Source organism: Chelonia mydas, chromosome 6 (genome assembly GCF_015237465.2).
Source record: "Chelonia mydas isolate rCheMyd1 chromosome 6, rCheMyd1.pri.v2, whole genome shotgun sequence".
Lineage (NCBI taxonomy): Eukaryota > Metazoa > Chordata > Testudines > Cheloniidae > Chelonia > Chelonia mydas.
The window spans coordinates 50,051,307-50,074,061 of NC_051246.2; the positions used below are offsets into that span (position 1 = coordinate 50,051,307).

A 22,755-nucleotide genomic window follows, 5' to 3' on the forward strand; every position below is an offset into this window, starting at 1 on the left:
AAATAAATAAATATAAGCATGAAAGCTAATTTATTTAATGTGAAGGCAAACAGTAAGTCTAAACAGTGATTCTGTACAGATTTACATAGTATAAAGACAAATAAGTTATCAAAAATACAAACTAGTATTAAAAACCTTTTGAAATAGCCAATTCAAAAATGTTAAAAATATTTTATTTCCCTTAACAAATGTGTTCTTTGTAGACATATGAATCTGAAAAATTAATCAAGAGGTATTAAATAAAAATTCTGGAGTGCTGTACAAAAATCTCTCATAAAAATATATTTTGAGTGACATCTCATAGTTATATGAAATTTCAAATTGTTTCATTTGAAAGTATATACCACTGCAGCAAGTCTTTCACTTCTGTTTTGCTGTAATTTATGATCATTTAACTTTACTATTTAAACAATAGTAAGAATATAAAAAATTAAGGCAAGAGAGTTTCAGAATAACTTGCAAACAATATAAAGAATATCCAGTTTTATTTAGCTTTCAGCTCAGCTCTAAGAATTTGATGTTGCTTTTCTTCATACAGAGTGAACGTTTTTACCTTTTGCTGGATGAAATGTTAGAGTATATTGTTTAGTCCAGTCGACTACGTTGGGCTTGAACATACCAAAGCAACTGCACTGAAAAAAGTCTGCAAGGTTCTGGAAGCATCCGTGACTGGAAGTCAGAGAAATATCTATTAATAAACTTAACAAAAGAAGAGGGCCGACAAAGAAAATATGGTACACAAAAGAGCATTTTAAGCACAAAGCTGACAAGGAGAGCTCTTGCAGAAGAAATAGAAAAACAAACACATTTTCCCCCTAAATAGCCTTATCTATTATATTTTCATAGACCCTTTCCAGCCCATATTACACTTAAATGTAAAAAAAGGAGAATTCAGTAAGTGCTAATTAGAAATATTAGGGTTGATCTGAAATCACAGCCACTAGCACAAAGATAGTGAGAAAGTAAAGATTTTTACTTCAACAGAAACCCTTGAGGGCCAGATTCTCTGTTATGCCGAGTTTTACAGTAGATGGTTATGTCACCCTGATTCTCCGTTTGGCCATGGGGCAGGTTAGAGCCCCCATGGGATTTCTTTAACCTATAAACAGCGGGCAACAATCCCCAAAGAGTGTCTGTCAGCTGAGGAGAATCAGATACTTTGGCTATATCTCCTCCCTGCACCCAAGGCTGTACAGAAGGGTTCCACAGTAGCTGACTATTCTGGCTCTTCACCAGTTGAAATCACTCCTTATCTCCCTTGCTGGAGAGTCCCCTGGTGTGGTTCAGATTCCATCCCCCTTGCATAACTCAGAAGAAGAGGCATATTCAGCATACACCTAGTAAACTACCTTTTCTTTGGCACATACAAAATAGTTAAACATATTATAATTAAAGATGATTAATCCCATTTCCTTAAAAATAATTCTCTTGCCAAAAATACTTACTTGTATGGAGTTTTCCTTAGAGAAACAGCATGCTTAGAACACTTGCTTTGTATTTTGAGGTGTAGTCTCTCATGTGAGGTCAAGCCCAGAAATGCAATCTTTAAGGTGGGTGTGGTGGAGGGAAGGAGACAGTTGAAATGTGGATATGTTAAAGCAGTTAAAATAATGGAGACACCAAATAATTTAATTATTTTTTTCTGCATATTTAACACAATAAAGAAACTAGAGTCCAAGTTATTTATAAACATGCAACTAAGGCTGTGATAGAAACCAAGAAGTTGGGAGTATCAGTGCCAAAACTGAGAACTCATCCTTAATTGGGTCATTGTGCCTAGATATTTGCAGAGGTGAAAATGCATGAAATTACCAGAATACCAGAATACAGAGATGGGAAAAGACCTATTACACCATTGAAGCCATCTCCTTGCAAGAACAATGTGCAGTAATACTTTGGCACAAGAGAGCAAGAAGACGACTGAGTCTGAGCCTTAGTTTTCAAATTTCCTCAACTGCATTTGTTGTCTGACATCTTTCCATTTAAGTATTTTTGCCTATAATTTCCCATTGCCTTTTCTGTTGTGTAACATTAAATGTTAGGTCACAGAGATATTTAAGAATTATTGTCCGGCTGCTGGGCAAGCTCAACAAATATCATTCTAGAAGTTATTAAGTCATATAGGTTGACAAGCTACCGTGTGCACAGCAGAGAAGTTGATTGTAAATAATTCTGGATGTTTCCACAAAATTTTAATATCCTTTAATATAGTCTAATCTGTGTGTGTTTAAAAAGAGATCAGTGGTTTCTGAAGAAACCTAGAAAGCTCATTAAAAAAATAATCTTAGCTCAATAAATTTCTTTAACATATGCAAATGTGTATACAGCAGACCCTAGTTTTCTGAACACTGATAAAAAAAATCATTTTTTTGGATAAGTACCAGCCTGGAACAATTCTGTATAGGAAGCCAAGTTATGAATCTTTGAAAAGCAAGGTTTTTTTAAAAAAAATTGCTTGATACTCCTAATCAGGGTAGAGCCAGGGTCATATATTTTTATCCTAATTGGACTTTAAATGGATTAATGAAGCACTGCTGAGCTAAAACACACATTTCTCACTTTCAGCACTAATTACACTACTAGGCAAAATGATCAACCATACAATATTTTTAGAAATTGACACCAGTTCTATATGTCACTTAGATTCTTTTCCTCCAAAAACTACTTTATTTCTTAACAATTTCCCTAAATATTTTTGATTCGCATAAAAAAAAAGAGAAAAAAACTATAAACAGCAGACTTCTGTTACAAGGTTTTGATTTTGAGAATCTCTTCAGACTGAAAATCTGAAATGATTTCTGCACAAATAGCCATGGAACCAAAGGCTCAGCCCTGGGGGTTTAAGGTGTGGGTCTGCCTTGCACATCACTGAAGCTTGGTATTGATGGGCCTAGGAAGGTTGGTGCAACATAAGGCCTTTGATAAGACAAATCTGCCAAGGAAATTTTTAAAATTCAAAAAGTCCTCAAGAAAAGCATATAAATGAAGCAAAAAAGTACCTGATAAAGCTGAATAATTAGCATCAACGAAGCCCAGGAAGTATGAAAACACACTAGTGTAAAAATGTACAAAACCCATGGAGAACAAGACACTATCTGTGTAAAGTAAGTCCACGCTCCATCTTGCTGGTAAGTTGTTGCACAATGTTCTGACCAATCTGAGAATGAGTAAAGTGAGCCTTTACTAAAAAAAGGTAATAAACTACCTAAGAACAGATTAAGACATCCTAGCATGGAACCTGACATTACTAACTCTAGAAACAAGACTTCTAGTAAGTTATCACTTACAAAAACAATACAGATGCAGTTACATATTTAACAAATTACAGTTAGTATCAGAAATCACAGCAAGTTAATTTATTACACACTATGCAATATCCTACAGTAGTATGGTCCACTTATTCAGGATACCTCCCAGTGAGCCAATTTAAACTGAAGAATTGAAGCTCCTGTCCTAGAAACATCATCATAACGACATGTGAAGATCAGTCTGTCAAGATGGGATAAACAGACCTTTATTGTATTGTTATTAATGTGCATTTTTATTTCATGGAATGGGTACCCTGTGCATTGGATGGCCCTACGAGAGTTTTTATAAAATTAAATGATGATACTGCAAGGCAATGACTACTACTTCATTGGGTTAGTATTACTTGAAATTGTGGGTTTAAATAATAATTAAAAGCATCTATAGTTTATGACAGTCACCTTTTTGTTTGCATTTATAAATCCAAGGGAATAAAAAATGAAGTTAATGGAGAACATATTCAATCAATGCCAAGGGCCTAAGCAGTGCTTCACCCAAAGTTACAGAGATATGAAGTGGATTTCTTTAAGTCTTTGAGACATCTACAGCCTGGGTTACGTGCTTTTACATACAAAAATCTAACAAAGCTAGGCAAGTTTGTTTTTTAGGCTCCAAATCAGCAAAACAATTACGTACTTAACTTTAAGCACATGCTTAAATCCCACTGAAACCTTAGATTTAAGTTAGTTTTAGGATTTAGACAGCTAAGAGCCATCCCTGGTTTTGGATCAAATGCAATTTTTACTTTAGGAGAACCCTACATTCTTGCACACTCAAGGCTCTCACTGAGGTGCAGGATAAGAGTTCAAGATCAGGCCTCATTTCTTACACTGTCATATACCCACTTTACTTCCCTATATGTTAGTACTCCTCTCATTTTCATACAACGTTACGCAGAACACAAAGGCCAACTCCTTGTTTGGATTTTTATCCTTTGTTTGGATGTTAATATCGCAGTTCACACTCAGGAGGTCACACCATAAGGGCTTTTAGTGCATTAAAATTTCTGAATCCACCAATCATAGAACTTGTGAGCTCCAAGGACATGAAACATGTTTCATAATTTACCAGCTTTATTTTTTTTAACCAAAGATGTCAATACTGTAAATTGAATCCACAAATCACATCTCTCAGGAAAGTGGCTGTGTATGAAATGGATGCAGGATGCTTCCTGGGAGCAACAGCTGCAGGAAAATAATTTGCCCTTTCTTTGAAACTATCACTACATTTTTAAAGATACTCTTGGCACCAGTCTTTAATACAGACTTTTCTCAATAACCATAAGATCAGTAAGTGTCTGTGATAATATATTCAGGACCACATTTGCTATTGCAGGCAGAAGAGTACAAGACCACTAGAGTACACATGCTTTTATTCCTTACGCCTCTTGAATTTTGTTTCTAGTATAACCTCCACTTCTCCTCTGATGTCACATTTCCTAAAAATGCAGATCTCTATAGCCACAAAATGACAATATATGAAATGCTAGAAAATGAAGAAAGTATGCAATAGCTCCTTGAAAATGAAATTAAAATGAAATGTATGAATACGTACAGAGGAGAGTTCCATATACCATCCAGACTCCCACCATAGTTAGGAAGAGCAGAAACAAGATGAAATAATAATGGTTGCCAACACCTGTTTTGGGGAGGACGAAGAAAATACTAATGGTATTAAGATACACAATAAAAAGTATTTTCCCAAAATTAACAGAAGTAGAAAGATATCCAACATCATTCAAAGAAAGTTCTGACTATTCCTTCCACCATACTCAGTAAAAGTTACCACAGCTTGACCTAATTCCTTCCCAACTTTCTCACGCTAGTAATCCCAGTTACATTAATGGAACTAATGAAAAAGGTGACAAGTATTTAGTCTGTATTTGCAGCTAGCCTTAACTAGCAACCCCAGCTCTGCTCTAGCTCAAGATAATCACCTCATTATAAAACAGTAAATCTGTACTACTGCTATTGAATTTAGCTATCTGAGCTGTGTGTTCTTCTGCATTATGAACTCACATGTAAAAGACAAAATGGACTATTTTGGGTATCGTATCACACAAACTATAATCTCTCTTTCAATCTTGATTATAAATGTGTTCAAAGCTTTACATCAGAATTACTTCAGTCTAACAAATAACTTTGTATACCTCAGACAGTGCAGTGGAAATTCTAAATATTTACCTTTCCAATTTACAAGTAAAGTTTGATTTACCTAAACATATGCTTTAAAAAGACAATCCTGCAGCTTTAAAGGTCCATAACAATCCAAGCTTGTCTATTTTTTTCTCCATTTCCTCCCTAACGATAGTGATCAGAGCCCCAGGGAACCATTTTAGCTCCCTCACCTTAATGGCTTCACTTCAGAGACCACACAACAAAGGAGAAGGGCTGGATACAGATCTCACTGGCTGTCAATGTCAATACTCATTCATCTATCAATCACAGAAGTTAACTAGATTGTGATATTAGGTGCTGTCTTTCAGGAGATTAGCACAAGGTGTTTCCAAGTATGCTAAAATAAACAAACTCACCTATACATTGTCCAGTCCACAAACAATGTTGGTCATATTTAGCAGTACATGAGTTGCAAGCAATGCAATGCATGGATCTCAAAGGCTTTTTTACCTAGTTGAAAGTGGAAGGGAAAAATGCAGTAATTCATTACATGTATAAATCATGTAAACCACTTATTTTTGCTCTACATTTAAAAAATAATTAAAAAATGCAGTTCCCATTACAGACTGAACTTTTCAATATAATTTAAATGACGCAATTATGCATTTTTCCTTTTATAGGTCAACTAAACCTATCTATAGTAGTTTAAAGGATTATTTGAAATTAAGGTTAAAGGCACAGAGCCTGCAGTCCTCACTCATGTGACAAGTAATACTGAAGTCAGACCCAAAGGATAAGAACAAAATTATAGTCCTCTTATTCAGAGAGCTTTGCACATAACACCCTGTGCATCAAAAAAGGAGTAATAAACATGAAATAAAAACCTCACTTACAAGACATGATGTGCAAAATGTTCTGAAATCCAAGTGGCCAGCTTCTGCAAGAGTAACAATATTCTGAAAGACACAAGTTATTTTACAATTCTATTTATCTAATTTTTCCAGGGGTATCAGGAAGATCAGGGGCTTCTTAAATACTAACACGATGATGAGTCCTCCTCAAGTGTCAAGTATTATTATTAAAAGTATGCAATCAAAATATTTACACTGAGATGAAGCTAAACTATTTCCTGGAGTAGACAAAGAAAGGTACACAGATTCAAGGAAATGCAAGATGAAAGAGACCTATCTGATTTAGTCCTCTAGTACCCCATCCATGCAGGACGTTGTTTTTTTTTCTTTTTTTGTGAAGTAGTGTCCAGAATAGTTAAAACAATTCATATAATATATATTAGAACCATTCTCAATTTTTAAAAAGTACCTCTCAAGCAGTTAGTAGTACTTCTGACAGATAATGAGGGCAGAGGCTGCCACATGTGGTGTTCCCCCCACAATCCCAAGTGCCCATGAAGCGGACCATAGTAAGCTAACTGTTAATTGCATGGCAACTTCTTACCCAATTGCATTTAGCACACAGGGGCAACAGTTGCCTCATTACTTTTCCCAGGTTTCCATAATGTTCAACAAGAAGATCATGAAAATGCTCTTAACAAAACTTATAGCACCCCTAGCGCTGAGCATCAATATCACTTAGAAACATGCATAATGCACTATAAATATATGGAAACCACATGAGATAGTCACAGTTTGTGGGCCGAGTTCTCTATTAATTTATACTACAGACAACACCAATGGCATTTTATGGGGTGAAACAAGTGTAGAATTCAGCTGCATCTCAAACTTCAACAGATAATTACATGTATGTGAGATGACGCAGAGAGGAAGTTATTTTTTTAAGAAAGCAGTGATAAGAGAAATAATTTATAATACATAAAAATAGATAAGTATTAGCTTCCATTTATGGTACTAAGTGTTAAAATAAATCTCTGAAGACTAAAGGAAATATTACTGTTCACTGTTTAAGTATAAAATCACAGAAAAAAAACAAATGAACACAGATTATACTGTGGTATATTTTAAGTTGTTTTATGGAGATAAAAAAAACCTTTCTTCTTTCTTCTTCGGAAACCTTAATGTATCCAGGATCAGTTCTCCATGTTTTGTAGAAATAGTAGAGAAGACCCACCACACTGAGGATGAAGGGGATCTGGAAAATTGTGTCTGCTAAATGTAGCATTCAGGTTAAGGAATATTGTTTTACATAAATTTATCAACAACATTTTGTTCTTACAAACTATTATACTTTAAAATTAACTTGCATTGCATCGTTGTAATTTTATAAGTATTTCACTAATAACGAAAAAGGATGGACTTCACTTTTTGTATTACATCACTCTTTGTACTCCATAGGCTCTCACACAGCAAGGGCTTTACTGTTTTTTTCAATGTAGTTCTAGAGATTTACTATCACTAGTTAGAACTTAAAAGCCAAATTCAGGACCAAAGATCTCTCCTTTCCTCCTCTACAGAGTTCAGATTCCTGCCTTTGACTATACCCTGGAACGTGAAGGTGAATCACATCCCTTCTCCACCAGTAAGGAATACTGCATATAAGGAATGACAGTAAGAATGAACATGTGCTAAGATGACATCCACTAGTGGAGGATGTCACAGGCCAACTGACAATAATTCTACCACCAGTCACCCTGAAAAGGAAAGACAATTTATAGATGGAAAAAGAAAATTCTATCAGCATTCTGTTACAACTCAAGATCCTGGACTAGAACTACTCCTGATCTGATCTCGTATTTGATCTTTTTCTATTTCTACCCCATGACTGACCAATTTAATAATATTTACAAGTAAATATATACTGTACAAAATATACAGATAGGTACACAGGTTTTAGGTATAGTATTGTGAGAGAGCGAGAGAGAGAAAGATTTGCTGCACTACTGTTACACTAACAGGTGTAAAGCTTTTATATAAAGGAAGATATATGTGTATTATATACAGAATTTTTACACCCCTCTAGTATAAGCTTTTATACAGAGGTTCGGGGGAGGGGCAGAGAAGGGCACCTAAACAAATCACACCAAGTTAAGACTGATATCTTCTAGGTACTGCACTGTGCACTTTTAACTCATAGTTGTTCTCTCTTGCATATTACAAATACAATGAGGTAACTCAATGGCTAAAACCAAAAATGTTACTCTAACAAATATTGATATTTTGTGTTTTAAGATGTAATCTCTTCCATAGGTCATATCATGTTTAGTCATGATGCAACTGCAGGACATTCTCGTGTGAGCCCATATGGTACTGTACTTCCTTGTGGATATTGTTAATATTCTGCAACCATTTCTGTTTTGTAGATTTGGGGGAGCAAATCCAGAACATAATGGCTGGGAGTTCAGTAAAGTGTATGGGAAAGGTTCAGCAAACATGTATAAGTATGTCCAAAGAGTTTGGCTCTATCAATCAAAATATTTATACCACACTCATGGATCTGTGGGCACTCCCAGAAAGGAATTATGTGCATACATAGGAGGATGGGGGAAACAAAAGGAATGGGACGTACTTGCCCACCACTTCTCCAGTACTGGTCAGGGCTTTCTGTGTTAATTTTGTTCACTATTTCTAATGTACGACCAATTAAAAGTTTTAATTTTTAAGTCCAGAAACACAGGATTGAACTGACATAAATCATTTAAATTTAAGTTTTTAAGTACAGTCAGAAACTCAAATTCCATATTTACACACTGCAGTAACAACAAGTAACTTACTTACAAGTGAGACAAATATATACATGCATTCTCAGCTGGAATATACCCACCACAGAAATTAATCCTGATAATCATATTAAGGAGATCTCATTAGAAATAGCACAAAAGAAAATGCCACTTAAGGGATGAAGTAATTAAAAATGTAATGCTACTTAATGTAGGAATATATTACTGCTGGTTTAATACAGAAGTTATTTTCAGTTACAAATATCTCCTTAAAGGCCTTCTGTTTTAATGGAAATGTTTTACAAAACTAAAAGATAAAGCCCTCTGTGTAACAACAAAGCAGAATACAGGATAGTGAGTGCAACAACACTTGTACATCGCTTTACACATACTATCAATCCATAGCCTGTTATAAGAACTGAAGTATGTTAAAGAAAAACCATGTACCACACACAGAGAATGCAGCTCAATCCCTGAATGTATATGAAGGCAGGAGACTTTGGAAGTTCTATTTAAAAAAACCCCTAAAGCAGCAGCAAAAAGAGTTCTGAATCACTGTTCTTTCAGAATGTGGAGATGTAATTTACTTTTTATTTATGGGGCCCTAATCCAGAAGGCACTTAAGCATGTGTCTGAACACTGTGCTTGATCAGAGCCCTGGTGAGCAAGGTAAGTGGCCACATGAGGAACTAACCTGGAGGGAAAACTGGGTTTAAAAATGGCATACACTAATTTGTATTTGACAAAACATTTTTAAAAATCTACTTTTGTGCCTTCACATTTAAACCTGCTTTTTATCTGATGGCACTGCTTAAGTTTAATCACAGGAAAGCAGAATTCCATCTCCTGGTACCCCTGTAATGTCCAAAAGATAAGAAGGCAAATCTTATAAACAAATATATGTTCTTTGTTATTAGCAATCACACAGAACAAGTTATTGTATCCTCTCTAACAACCTCAAAAATAAGTGAATAAGTGAAACTGAAACTTACTAAAGGTAAATATTATTCAAAAGACATTTTAACATGCAGGCAAAATGTAATTTTGAAGTAATGAACAAAAGCTTTTCATACATTTTTACTGAACTAATAACTCTATTTAAAGGAATATTTGAATATAATGGATAAAGCTTGAAAATCCCAATCTCAATACTATCAACTATCACCCCAAAATTAAATATTATACTTAGAAATTATTCTCTTATCATGTAAACCTCAATTTCTGTCCACTGATAGCCTTCAGAAGTAGTTCAAAATTACATTATCCCTTCCTAATGGAAGCAAAACACCAACCCTATGTACACTTACACGTTAGTAGCAAAAGCATACGTATTTGCAGGATTGGGGACAAAATGTATGTGGCATTTCACTCCTTGAGTATAAAGGATATCGGGCAGGAACCAGACAAACCAGGTCATAGACACCCAAAAAATGGAACTTAGCATGAAAATTGCTGGTAAATATTTTAGGTTCTTGAGTCCCACAAATTGCCTGAAAGACATTATTAAAAACATCTATTTCTAAGCCATATCAATTCACAGTCAAATATTTAAAAAATTATTATAAAGGCTTTACTCGTTCATTTTAAGTCTTCATTTAAACTGAATTATAAACTACTGCTCAAAAAGCTTGTGGCCTTCTATGGCATGCCACCTACAGTGCAGCTCTGTAAAGGAAATGTCCTGAAGAACACTGTGTTCCAATCTAATACAATGGCAAGAGAATTGGCTTCTTTATTGATGAATACCCTAACATTTGAAGTGTACCCTCTATGCTAATCCTACACAAGGGTAGTACCAGTATCATTTCAACAGACACTGGTTGCAAGGTGTTGCAGTGTATCAGAAGTTGGGGGGAGGAAGATTTCTCGAACACAATCCAGGATCTTATCCCCAAGGGGAAAAAAGGTGAAGCTAACGTACATTTTTGTAATTACCGTTAGGGTGTAAGATCAGCGTGTAGCAAGATCAGAACCTCAATATTTATGTTTAATTTCTTTTTTTGTGTGTCATTCATTTAAAATGGAACAGTACATCCAAACAATTCTTATCTACCACTTAGGCTTACTGTTACTGGGAGATTAAACAGTTTTTGCATTTGTAACTTTGTTACCTTCTGTAATTGTTTTGATAAACATTTAACCATAGGATTCTTTAAAACCAATACCAAAAAAAAACAAACAAAAAAACCCACTTAGTAGGAAATAATTATTTTTAACCAGTTAATTTACTTACAGCTAAAATGAACTTATAAGACCCTCTGAAGGGAATACCGTATGAGAGACATACAAAAATAATTCTTATATAAATACATGCACAGAAAAGCTAAGTGCACAAACCTTGTAAGCAGACTTATCCCGAAAAATATGAAGAGAAGCAGACTTCCTTTCAAAAGCCAAGAATCGGAATTTAAGTCCATTATGTATCCTATAGCCCACATCAGTGTCAAGGAAGACAGCAACAGCAGGAAAAACTATCAAAATGATTACTGTTACAACACTATATCTAAAATATTACACAAAGTACAAAACAGCACATGACACAGCAAACGCGACATCCAAAAATTAATGGGAGTTCAAAGGCAAAGAAAATTCCCTGAGGACAAACAAAACAAGCGGGAAAGCAATCTCACTACATTTTGCATTCAAGTTTTTCTCTACAACTTTAACCCATCTCTTCCTCAATCTTTTGGAACAGAGTTAGAACACAGACTATTTTTAACTTCTTAAACCAAATGCTTCAACTTCTATAGAATATTACTAAGTTTCAGAAGTTGCTCTTAAAAAAATTGTGCCATAGGAACTGTAAGTGTACTATTTCTCTAATAAATAGCAAACTACAAATTAAATTGCAACCATTCTTCAATTATAAAAACCTCCAGCTCTTTATTAACCACATTAGTTGAGAAAAGGTCTAACATCACACCCAATGAAAGGTATTAGAATTTCAACAAATATTAATTTCCTATTGCACATCTCAAAAAATTCTAATGCTACATTTAAAACCAGGTGTTTTTTTCCTATAGAAATTAAACCATTGCTGAACCTGAAAAAAAACTGACAGATGGTTTTGCATCATCTTAAAAGTGTACTGAAGCAATTCCATCAGTTTTACCTCAATTTGCTTACTAGAATATGAGCCTAAGATTCTACCAAGTCTACCATGGATCTTGCTATGCATGTCTAATTTACTATGACTAAACAAAACCCCAAAATAGATACAGAAGAGTGCTGAACCATTATACAATATTCATACAAGAATAAGGACATAGGCCTAAATTTTCAAAAGCTGATAGGGATTTGGGGTGTTTCAATTTCTAGATGCCCAACTTTAGACGACTTAAAATCCTGACTCCTTCTAGATGGCTTAAATTGGGCTCCTAGAAATTGAGGGCCTCCCCCCTCAAAAGTCACTTGAAAATTTAGGCCTAAATGACGAACATAAACCCAGTACTCTTCTCAATGGCTTAAATGGAGGCAAGATTAGATCACATAAATCATATACATTAATATATATGTAAAAATGTCCACTGCTGCAGTCCATGATTTGTTCCAATATGAAAGAAAATACCTCATATTTCGCTAACATCCTGAGTAACCTGGAGTTTTTTCTGATTCTCATTTTTTCTTCTTGAGTTAGCATATGAATAATCAAGCGATTTTGAATTCGGTGAGCAAGGTCAAGCGGTGTGTCTCCCTTTAAAAATAGAAATTAGAGTTTATTTTTCTAAATGTGTTGTACATTTAAATAACTACCGAGAAGTAACAGAAAAATGGAATTATTTGGTGGATGTTTATTTTTCAAACTGATTTAGGTTACCAATGGCAGGTTAACTGCAGAGCCACAATAAAATTAAGTCAACCAAGTAGACAGTAGTTCTGGTTGCAAATGTTTTCAATGCTAACAAATCTGAATGATTAATTGTACTGTCTCTGAGGAGATGCAATAATCTGAAGTTCTAGCAAAGTCAAAGTAAAGAAATTTTGCATTCCCAACCACAAGGGCAAGACAAAAAAAAAGCATAAATAAGGATGGTATTATAGGATTCTCACATGAAAATGAAAGAAGATATCATATGCTTCCCAGTGTGGGTAGGCAGACATGCACTAGTTCTGCTCAAGATAGCATGTGAAAAAGAGCAGTGTGGCCATCTTAAAAGGGTTTGTGTTTTCAGAAGGAAGATGTCCAGCACTTTTGAAAATCAGGTCCCTTTAAGAGTCTCAGAGTGGACACTCAAAAAATCACTAGTCACTTTTTAAAATCTCTGCCTTAGTACCTATTCCTCACAATTTCCCTCTGAGGTAGGTATTATTATCCACATTCTATAGATCAGGAAAATGAGGCAGAAATATAAAGTGGCTTGCCTAGGATAAAAGGACATGGGTGTTTGTTGAAGTAACGTAGCCATGAATGTGTGTATTCAACCTCTGCACCACACAGAAACAAATCCCCATCTACATTTTAGAAAAACTGAATAAGAATGCCAACTGTTATGGTTGTATTCAGATTCCCATTATAATGGACATCAAGGTCCCAATTACCCGAAACAGGATTAGACAGAGCCCTCAGATTGCTTTCTGAAGTAATTTCACATTCTTGTACTACACAGAATGAAATGGAATTTAAAAAATTGTACCTTGACATTTTTGATGTCCAAATTAGATCTAGCATCCAGAAGTAGCTCTACAGCACTAACATTTCCTGCTGTAACGGCCCAATGCAATGCAGTATTCTTCTGAATTTTGTCTACAGCACTGAGAGAGGGATTAAACTTTAAAAGAAATCCGGTGGGTTCTGGTCTAGATGAAAATAAACAGGATATACAGACCAGTTAGCAAACAGAAGACAACTTAGATTAAACACATTTTTGAAACTAAATTAATCTTCACATCGTCATGTGTCTATCCTCATTTTAGGGTGGGAACAAAGACGGATACAGTTGTTAGTGACTTGCCCAGATTATGCAGCTAGTCAGTAACAGAATCAGGATTAGAATGCATGACTTCCCAGTAGTTATTTCTCTACAATACGCCGCCCCGTACTTCTCTCGTACGCAAATGTCAAAGCTTCATGTCCAGATTTCACAACCAGAGGATAGCCTCTGTATCAGGGGAGGCTAGAAATTGTAAACCACCCTTGAGATGTCAGGCTGAGTATTCCTCCACCATGAGTTGTCTGCAATGCTGTCCCACAAGCACATGAAACCAAGTTAAGCCAGTGTACAGGTATGGCAACTCTGGACAAGCCAGAGAGTAGCCTTGTTGAGCCTGGTCCTGAATCTGCGGTCAAGTGGACAAGGAAGCAGATGCAGCAATGGACTCTCAAATTTATTTAGTGTGTAAGTAAATTTCCCACCAATGCTTCCACTCTGCGAGGACATACTTTTCTGCTCCCTGGTGGCATCATCTGTGTATGGAAAAAGGCCAGTCATTCTCTTGTCCAGAAGCAGGTGAGATGCTGTAGTAAAGGGGTGTTGAGTGTGACACCATGGATGATCTTTCCAGTCCACAGCTGGAGCAAACACCAGGGACAATAAAGATGTAGAAAAGGACTGAAGGATCTGCTCCCCAGGAGGTTTCCGATAGTTTTCGTATCAAGGAGGTAGGGGAAGAGATCTTCATTTTTAGGTGTTGCAGGTGAGGCTGATATATCAAACCACTGTCAAGTTTTACTCCCAAGTATGTGACAAATGGATGGAATGCCTCACTGTTTGAATGCTAGTAAGTATAAGCTATATGTGTAGCTTTCCAGAGTATCAAATTGATTTTGTACTAGCCTTGGGCTCTGCCTTTTTCCTACTGTGATCCTACTTTCACCTATTTTTCTGGATTCTGGGAGATGGTTTATAGGTGCTGACATTTGAAGACCACCAGTACTAATGCAGTCGCATTAGTGTAGAAAAGACTTAAACTTTTTCTAGCATAGACAAGGCTCCACTGACTGTAGGAGTCTTCATAAATAAGAAATGAATACTGATTCATAGAGGTGCTCACAAGTTGTATTTATGGACACACTACTTCCATGATACCTCAAAGCCCCCCCAATTTTTTTTTTTTTAAAAGGCTCTACCAATCAGCTGAAAGAATTTGTTCTGGGATGAAATTTTTGGCATTTGTAGCCTCTGATTAAAAGAGATGTATTTCATTATTCTAAAAAGCCTATGAGTTATCTGGGTGCAAGAGGATTGGTAACTTTTTAGTTATCCATTACTTACCCAATTACTTTCTGTGCTGACAGCATAAGAGGTGTTTGTCCGCTGAAATCTGTTGTGTCTACACTCTGAGTATGAAAAGATATTGAGATTATTAGATATAGAATTATTCGTAGATTTCAGAAAATAAAAGATACTCTGCCAGATGCTCAGCTGGTGCAAACTGACATAATTCTACTAAAGTTAGTGAAAGCTAGGCCAATTTACACCAGCTGAGAACCTGGAACTCACTTTAGAAGGAATTCCTTTCCTCTTCCTTTCTCTCAATTCTTGTATGTAGTTTCTTTTAGTACAGGTAGGTAGATTCCAACAAGAATAATTAAAGAGAAAAATCTTTACTAGTTTTCTGCCTATGGCTATCTAATTCTATACGTTAAAATAGCTTTACCACATCAGTATATTTTGGAAGGGAAAAAGAGATTATTTTTTCCCTTGTATCAGGAGAGGTTGGGGGAGGGGGGAAGGAGGTGAACTAGTAATCAGTATACAGTATACAAAAGGAAGTCAGCTATAGCAAATAAGGAAACAACCAATTTTCTACCTCTTGTTCACTGATCTCTTTCCCTGTGCTATTTTCTCCCTTCTCACACACAGGTAGGCCTACCAGAATTACACATTCACAATTTGAAAGCAAGAATTAAGGTTCATGTACAAAAATGAAGTATAATGTAGATTGAATCAAAGGGATTTTTTTTAATTGCTAGAAGATTCCCATAGCAATTGAGGTAGCAGAAGAGTCTTCTTAAGCATGTTTGTAGCATATACCATCTATACCTAGAGTCCACAGGTTACAATTATTTTACTACAATGGGCTCTAGAATAGAGAGAAAATGTTTATCAAACTGTATAATCTTATTGCAAAATATTATCTAAGCAAAGGGTCCAATACTGCAAGCACTTACACACATGCCTAATTTTACTCACAAGATTAAACGTATTAACTTCAGTGTGACTACTCACACGAGCTAAGTTACACACATTTAAGGGCTTGCAGGATTGGGACCAAAGTTTTCTAGGCAGTCCTGCGTGACACAGCTGGTCTGATCACAATGTTATCCAGCAAAAAAATTCTCTCTGACACACATTACACTGTCGCATTTCTACCTTTAAATTTAGCTTGCCACAGGTGTATAATGGCGAAGTAGTAAAAAGAGTTGAAGATGACGAAAAATATTGAAAAATACAGAGTCAGGTTGATCATATGTTTTGTAAGCTTCAAATAACAGACTGTTACACAGAGTTCCAGTTATTAACTGAATAATGAAATACTATCTTCTAGGATGTGTTTCAAGGATATATGGTCAGTTATTGCACTTAAAAGCCAGTTATTTATATTGCACTATAGGTTTGCGTAATACTGGACAGGATCGCTTATTTATTTTTACTTCTAAAAAGACAGGAAGAGGTAAAAAAGCAGGAAAGGCATTACTATGTATCTCTCTGAACTTGTGGCATAGTGAATATTTGCTTAAAAACTGCTTGTCAATAAGGTTCTTTTTTCATTTAAAAAACAAAAACCAATATCGATAAAATGTATTAGCAAAAGAGACAACTAGGTAGGAAACAACATTTGGGATATCTGCTGCATAACTAAAACATACCTGGCCTTTTGATATGAGATAAGCTATTATGGGCATATGCTGGAAGACCACTGCTAAGTGAATGCTGCTGTATCCTTCACCATCAATAAGAGTGGGATCTGCTCCACAATTTAACAACAGTATTACCATAGATAAATGCCCTTGCCTGAAAAGAAATACAAAATCTTTTTCAGAACTCTTTAACATGTAGACACAACAAGAAGTTATGAAAGACCTCTATTCAAATTCATACTAAAAGGAATCTTTGAGACTGACAGACTGACTATCCAATAACGTGGAAAACCCCAGGGAAAGCTTTAAAGAAACTTGTTAAGTTTAATTGAGACAATGTTCTAAAAGTATTTTTAACCACTGATTAAAATTAACCTTTGGAACAGTGCTGAATATTTACTTTGCTGTCTGTGTGGAAAATGCTAGCATTTCAATTAATATTGTTAATAAAAGTGAATTAAAACAACCCTTTTATATGAATACAACGTATAAGTCACTCCAAGAAGTCTATATCTTTTGCTTACACAATCATCAATACTTTATTCTCATTCATTTGTACTTAACGCATCTATGGAACATTTCAATTTGGTTATTTAAACCAGAATCATATCTCTGGATATGGGAAATCTAACTTTTGACCACAAGTTTGAGCTACTACAAATTGTACTAAGGGCTAGTCTAACACTTGAAAGTTATTTCAGATTAAGGTAGGATATGAATTTAAAGTGAAACAGCTGTTCAGGAATAGCTCCCGGTTTCGACACATTTATTTCAAAATGGATTAAGCTAAACCAGCAAAAGATACTCTTATTCCAGAATGAGTATCCACACAGAGAGCTATTTCAGTTAATTTTCCTGTGTAGACAAGCACTCCATTTCCTTTCCTGACCAGCTTACTGAAGTCCTGTCTTGATGGGCAAAAAGGGTATATTATGTTCTATGTAAAGCGTTCTTATATTATGTTAAGCCCAACTGATTTAGCTAACAATAACTCACACATTTTTAGAAGTCTAGTATAGACACAGCACAGTGCCTTTAATACGTGCTAAATTGGTCAAGTTCAAGCCTGGGCTACTCCCTTAAATCCAGCTAACACATTTGAAACAGTGTTAGTTAGCCATGTTGCATCCTGGGTGGTCTTGGCTATAACATGGCCAGCTAACTTGCTTTCAGAAGCATTGGCCTGTGTCTTAACAGGCATTCCTTAAGAGGAATTTTCAGTCATATTATTAAGATAATAGGAATTAAAAAATCCTTTTTGCCTGTTAGGACCTCAGACACAAGTTCTGAATATTAAGTATTGCTCCATCCATAGCATAGGCCCAAAACATGGATGTACATGATTAAAATACATAACTAAATAGTAACTTATTTTTTAAGCTCCACAACGATATGAACCTGGGTATCTGACAACAGGTTTGAGTGCTAATATACACATACAAGCTACAAACTCCTTGTTCCTAAATAAAAGAAATGCAGAACTAACCAGGATGAAGATACTAACTAATAAACAAACAGCAGACGTATTGTATAATTTAATATCGACAGAAGTATAACTGGCATCTATAGGTACCATACCTAATGGCCCAGTGAAGTGGAGTTGAATTTAAATCTCCACCTAGTTGATCCACTACTGCACCTTTGGAAATATAAAACCTGTGTAACAGCAATAAAATAAAATGGTTGAGTAAATAAGAGACACATGAAAAACTAATACCTAGAGAACAGACTTCCCTATTAATGATTATTGTTGTAATAATGATACTTTCACTGGATAGGCAAACACACAGATACTTTTACTGTAACAACTGCTGTTTGGAAAAAGATGCTGCATTTAAAGAAATACAGTAATTAGCAATGCACTTATGACATCAAGCACTACACTACTGAAATTTGTATGCTATGCAATTTATTAGCTCCACACTAACTAGACTCCTTCCCCCGATTAAAATCTGCCCTGCGCGTTCTTGATAGTGAAATCAAGCAAATGCTTAAGTATTTGCTGGATTGGATCCTTAGGTTTCAGTCCTTCAAGCTGCTTCATGTGAGTAGACTCCCACATTTGTGCTAAGCCCCACTGAAGTCAATGGCTGTTCGTCTGCATGGATTTCATCTTTTAGGGCTTGTCTACATGGTGTGTTAGTGCACACCCGAGATGTGTACATTCTAACGTACACCAGCATGTCATGCATTAACTGGCTCAGGTTGACACTGCTGGTATGCACTAAAAGTTCCCTAGAGTGCACTGATATAGTCCTGATTCAAACAGTACTATGTTAACTGCAGAAGGGAATTTTAGTGCACATCAACAGGGTTCACATTGGTCAGTTAGTGCGCAATATGCTGGTGTGCACTAGAATTTACACCCTCGCTGGTGCGTCCTAATGCACCACGTAGCCAAGCCCTTAGAGATAGCAAAAGGACAGAAATATATGTACTTAAAATTGCATATCATGGGTTAAATCCTGCAAGGCACTGAGCACCCTCCATTTCTATGGACTTCAGCAGCATTGGACCCCAAGATGTGAAATCTGTGTTGAAAGTTGAGCGTTAATTCTCTATTTTACTGTTTAGAAAGAATTGGTTTCAATTGGCCTCTCTTTCTCTGCTATTCCAGGGAAGCACCCAGAAGTTCCAGAAAGTAAGAACTCCCATCTGAAATAGCTATTGACTGATAAAAATTTGGAGATGTTCTTTTCAAATGAAGATTTTAAAATTTTATTTTGCACCTGAAACCTGGGTGTTCAGAAACATACTGGATTTCATGTATTTCACAAATTCACATTAAAAGAAAGTGAATAGTAATACTATACCATTTCAGTGGCATAACCTATGCAGACTGGATATAGGTAGGTGTATTTTATATTATTAAAACAGTATATGCTATTGGTTTCACTTGTTATGAAATATAACAGAAGAGAACATGAAAGACAAGAAAAATATACGGCCTAAGTTATTTATTTACAACTATATGGTCATTTAGACACAGACACTACAGCTTACTTTACAAGATCCAGTCTGTTGTTTATTGCTGCCCAATGAAGAAGTGTCACATTTTCTTTGTCTGGTTGCCTGACATCATATCCTGCTTCCACCAATTCCTTGCACCGCTCCAATATGCCATATCTCAGGCAAGAAAAATATTCAGTTTTAGTTGTGATTCTTTAGTATTTTCTAATTTAGAGGTTTTCACATATTCAAAAAATAAATAATAAATAATAAATAATAAATAATAATAAAAATCTCCCATTAAGGGCCTGATCCAGCAGTTCCTACTCAGGCAAAATTTCCATTTGTGTTCAGTAGAAATCTTTCCTGAGCAAGGATAGATGCTGGACTGAACCTTAAATTAGTTGACACACACAACCTTACACCAACTGAAACTGATCTGGTTTAGCTACAGCTATTTTTATATTGCTTATGATTAAAAAACATTGTAGAGCATGCTTTTACAGTTCGTTTTCTGATGTTATTTAACGGGGTTGGAGGGAATCATATATTCTGATCTGTTAAAAAATAAATATTACAAATGGCTTTAAATTTAAACAACCTTCACAAATTCCCTTATTTAATATAGCATAGAATACACAACTGACTTACTGTGTAGCTTTGACAATATCACAGCTACTGTAGTCCTCCACAAGTGGAAATGCTGCTTGTATTTTTGATTGATCTTTATGAATGCTATGCCAATTCTGTGCTTGAGGTTGATGGGGGCCATGGCTATGATGTTTACACTGTGGGTTAACAATGAAAATATTTATCAATAAATATTATTTCAATTCGACACTCTTAGGGGAAGGGTCTGTCTCTTATCTAAGTAGAAAGCACCCAACACACCAGGGGATGAGGGGAACACTACGTCAATATAAACACATAAATAAATGTAAAGACATCACTAATGTTCATCAATTAAAACATTAATTCTGCATTTCTTGGGTGTCCAAAGCTCTCAATGGAGCCAATAACATTTTGGGGTGAGTAGCACCACACAAAGAATATAGTTTCAGGTACTCTGGGCTCAAATCTGCAGGGCACTCAGCACCTTGCAAGATTATGTCTAAGCAAAAAAAGGGATATGTTTACAATAAAGCTACTCTATAACAATGGTTTCAAAGTTTATACAAACAGGGTATAACTTTGTGTTGTCATGCACAAGAACCAACCAACAAACATGCAAAAACACAGTTATAAAATTTTATAATATATTGTACTCATTTCCTAATGAAAGTGACAAGTGTATTTATTTATTCACTTCCCTTCCTAAAACCTTTTGTGAAAATCAGTTGCTGTTTTTTCTTCCAAAGAAGATTGCTTTTCCATAATTGGAGAATATTCCTGCACAAACAGGCTAAGATTTTGAAACTTAGGTGCCTCCACTTAGGCAGTTAAATACATATTTAGGCACCTAAATAACAGTGACCTGATTTCCGCAGCTGCTGAGCACCTGTAGGACCCTGAAAATTGGATCACTTTAATTGTGGTGTGTAAACATTTAGTTGTTTGAAAATATGGTTAAATCTGCTTCAAGAAGGAAAAAGTTATTATTCACAGCATGATCTGTTTGTCAGTCCTCAGTGAGTAAGGGGTTGCTAACCCACAATACTTTTCATTACAACTCTCCATCTTTGGGATTGGCTAGGATGATATTTTTCATTAGCTGTACAATATTTTGTTTCCAGGTGCATCCCTACTCTCATCCATCTTCACACTGCTCCAAGATAACACACACATTCCAAACTTCTGTGAACTTCCCTGCAAGGACTGAGGCCATTTGTTGGTTCCCTCAGCCTTTTACCTCAACTACTGAGTGAAACGGGGGGGGGGGGGGGGAGAGGCTGGGACGGAAAACAAAAAAAGGCTTCCAGAAAGGCAAGGGGCGGGGAGCAACACGGAACACACCATTGCTACCTCCTCTCCAACTGACCACCAGCACATCCACAATAGCGCTAGGGCAGGTGTGCCGTGAATGTATTCAGGAGGGGGGTACAAAGCCGTGCCGGTGCCTGTGCTGTCCCACGTGGGACAGGCAGACAGGTGCCTGTCTCTAGTGAACCCTCATTCCGGCTGGGAAAGGGACAGCAGATCGGCCTGCCCCCTCACCCACGGCTGACATGAGCCCCAGCGCTGTCCGTTCCGAGGGGAACCAAAGCCTCGGGGCGGGGGGGGGAAGGGGGGGAACCAACCCAGCACCTCCCCCGCCCCCGGTGGGGTGGGAATGGGGAAGGGCCGGACCTCCCCTCCCCAGCGGCACCGCGCGCCCATCCCGCTGACCCCAGGCCGCTCCAAGGCCTCTCCTCCATCCCCGGCCACCCCTTCGCGCCACAGCGGCTCCCCTCCGCAGCCGAGCCAGTGTGGAGACCCCGCCCCCTCCTCCCTGCACCCGTCACCTCAGGGCCGCCGCCGCCGCCCCCCTCCATGCCGGCTGCTCAGGACACGGGCCAGGACTCTCCGTGCCCCCGGCCGCCTCCAGCTTCCTGCTCCCGCTTCCTGGTTACCGGCCGGTCCCGCGGCGCAGCCAATCACGGGAGGAGTTTCCCTGGGGTGGGCGGGGCTGGGAGCTGCCCCGGTGTAGGCGGGGCATGAAGCGGGGTCACTCGCCCCAGGCACAGGCGGTGCAGTCGGTCGTAGGGCCTGGGTTGACCCGCTATGTTCGTGGAAGCCAGATGTCAGACCCCCCACATGCGTGGCACCCACAAGTCAAAACCCACAGCAAGCTCAGGGCCCACGCAGACATAACCCCAGCCCCACACCTGGCATCCTCATGTCGCCCCTCACCCTTGGGGTGACCACATGTCACGTTCCCAGGACAACCATGTATATTTTCCGAGGTGTGGCTCCCCCACATCATCCCTGTCATGTGGTTCTCCGATGTCACCCACGTAGCAGAATGTCTATTG

General features: G+C 37.1%; 1 protein-coding gene across 6 annotated transcripts; it reads right to left on the reverse strand.

Annotated features, from left to right (window-relative positions):
• Window positions 1–13: 13 nt before the first annotated feature.
• ZDHHC13 (zinc finger DHHC-type palmitoyltransferase 13) lies at window positions 14–22,383 on the reverse strand. Of its 6 annotated transcripts, none has more exons than XM_037899960.2 (17): window positions 22,246–22,383; window positions 20,456–20,592; window positions 19,859–19,981; window positions 18,434–18,511; window positions 16,865–17,009; window positions 15,267–15,331; window positions 13,689–13,851; window positions 12,623–12,748; window positions 11,392–11,525; window positions 10,444–10,544; window positions 7,428–7,552; window positions 6,317–6,379; window positions 5,840–5,933; window positions 4,861–4,944; window positions 3,000–3,157; window positions 1,446–1,543; window positions 14–669 (listed from the first exon to the last, which is right to left on the reverse strand). In XM_037899960.2, exons 1-17 carry the CDS (start codon window positions 22,273–22,275, stop codon window positions 531–533), a joined length of 1,863 nt encoding a protein of 620 aa, XP_037755888.1. In that variant the 5' UTR covers window positions 22,276–22,383; the 3' UTR covers window positions 14–530. The 6 variants fall into 6 exon arrangements, with proteins under 6 accessions (XP_037755888.1, XP_037755887.1, XP_037755889.1 ...); XM_037899959.2 differs by having other exon boundaries at window positions 7,428–7,555; XM_037899961.2 differs by lacking the exon at window positions 18,434–18,511 and having other exon boundaries at window positions 7,428–7,555.
• Between the last annotated feature and the right edge of the window lie 372 nt (window positions 22,384–22,755).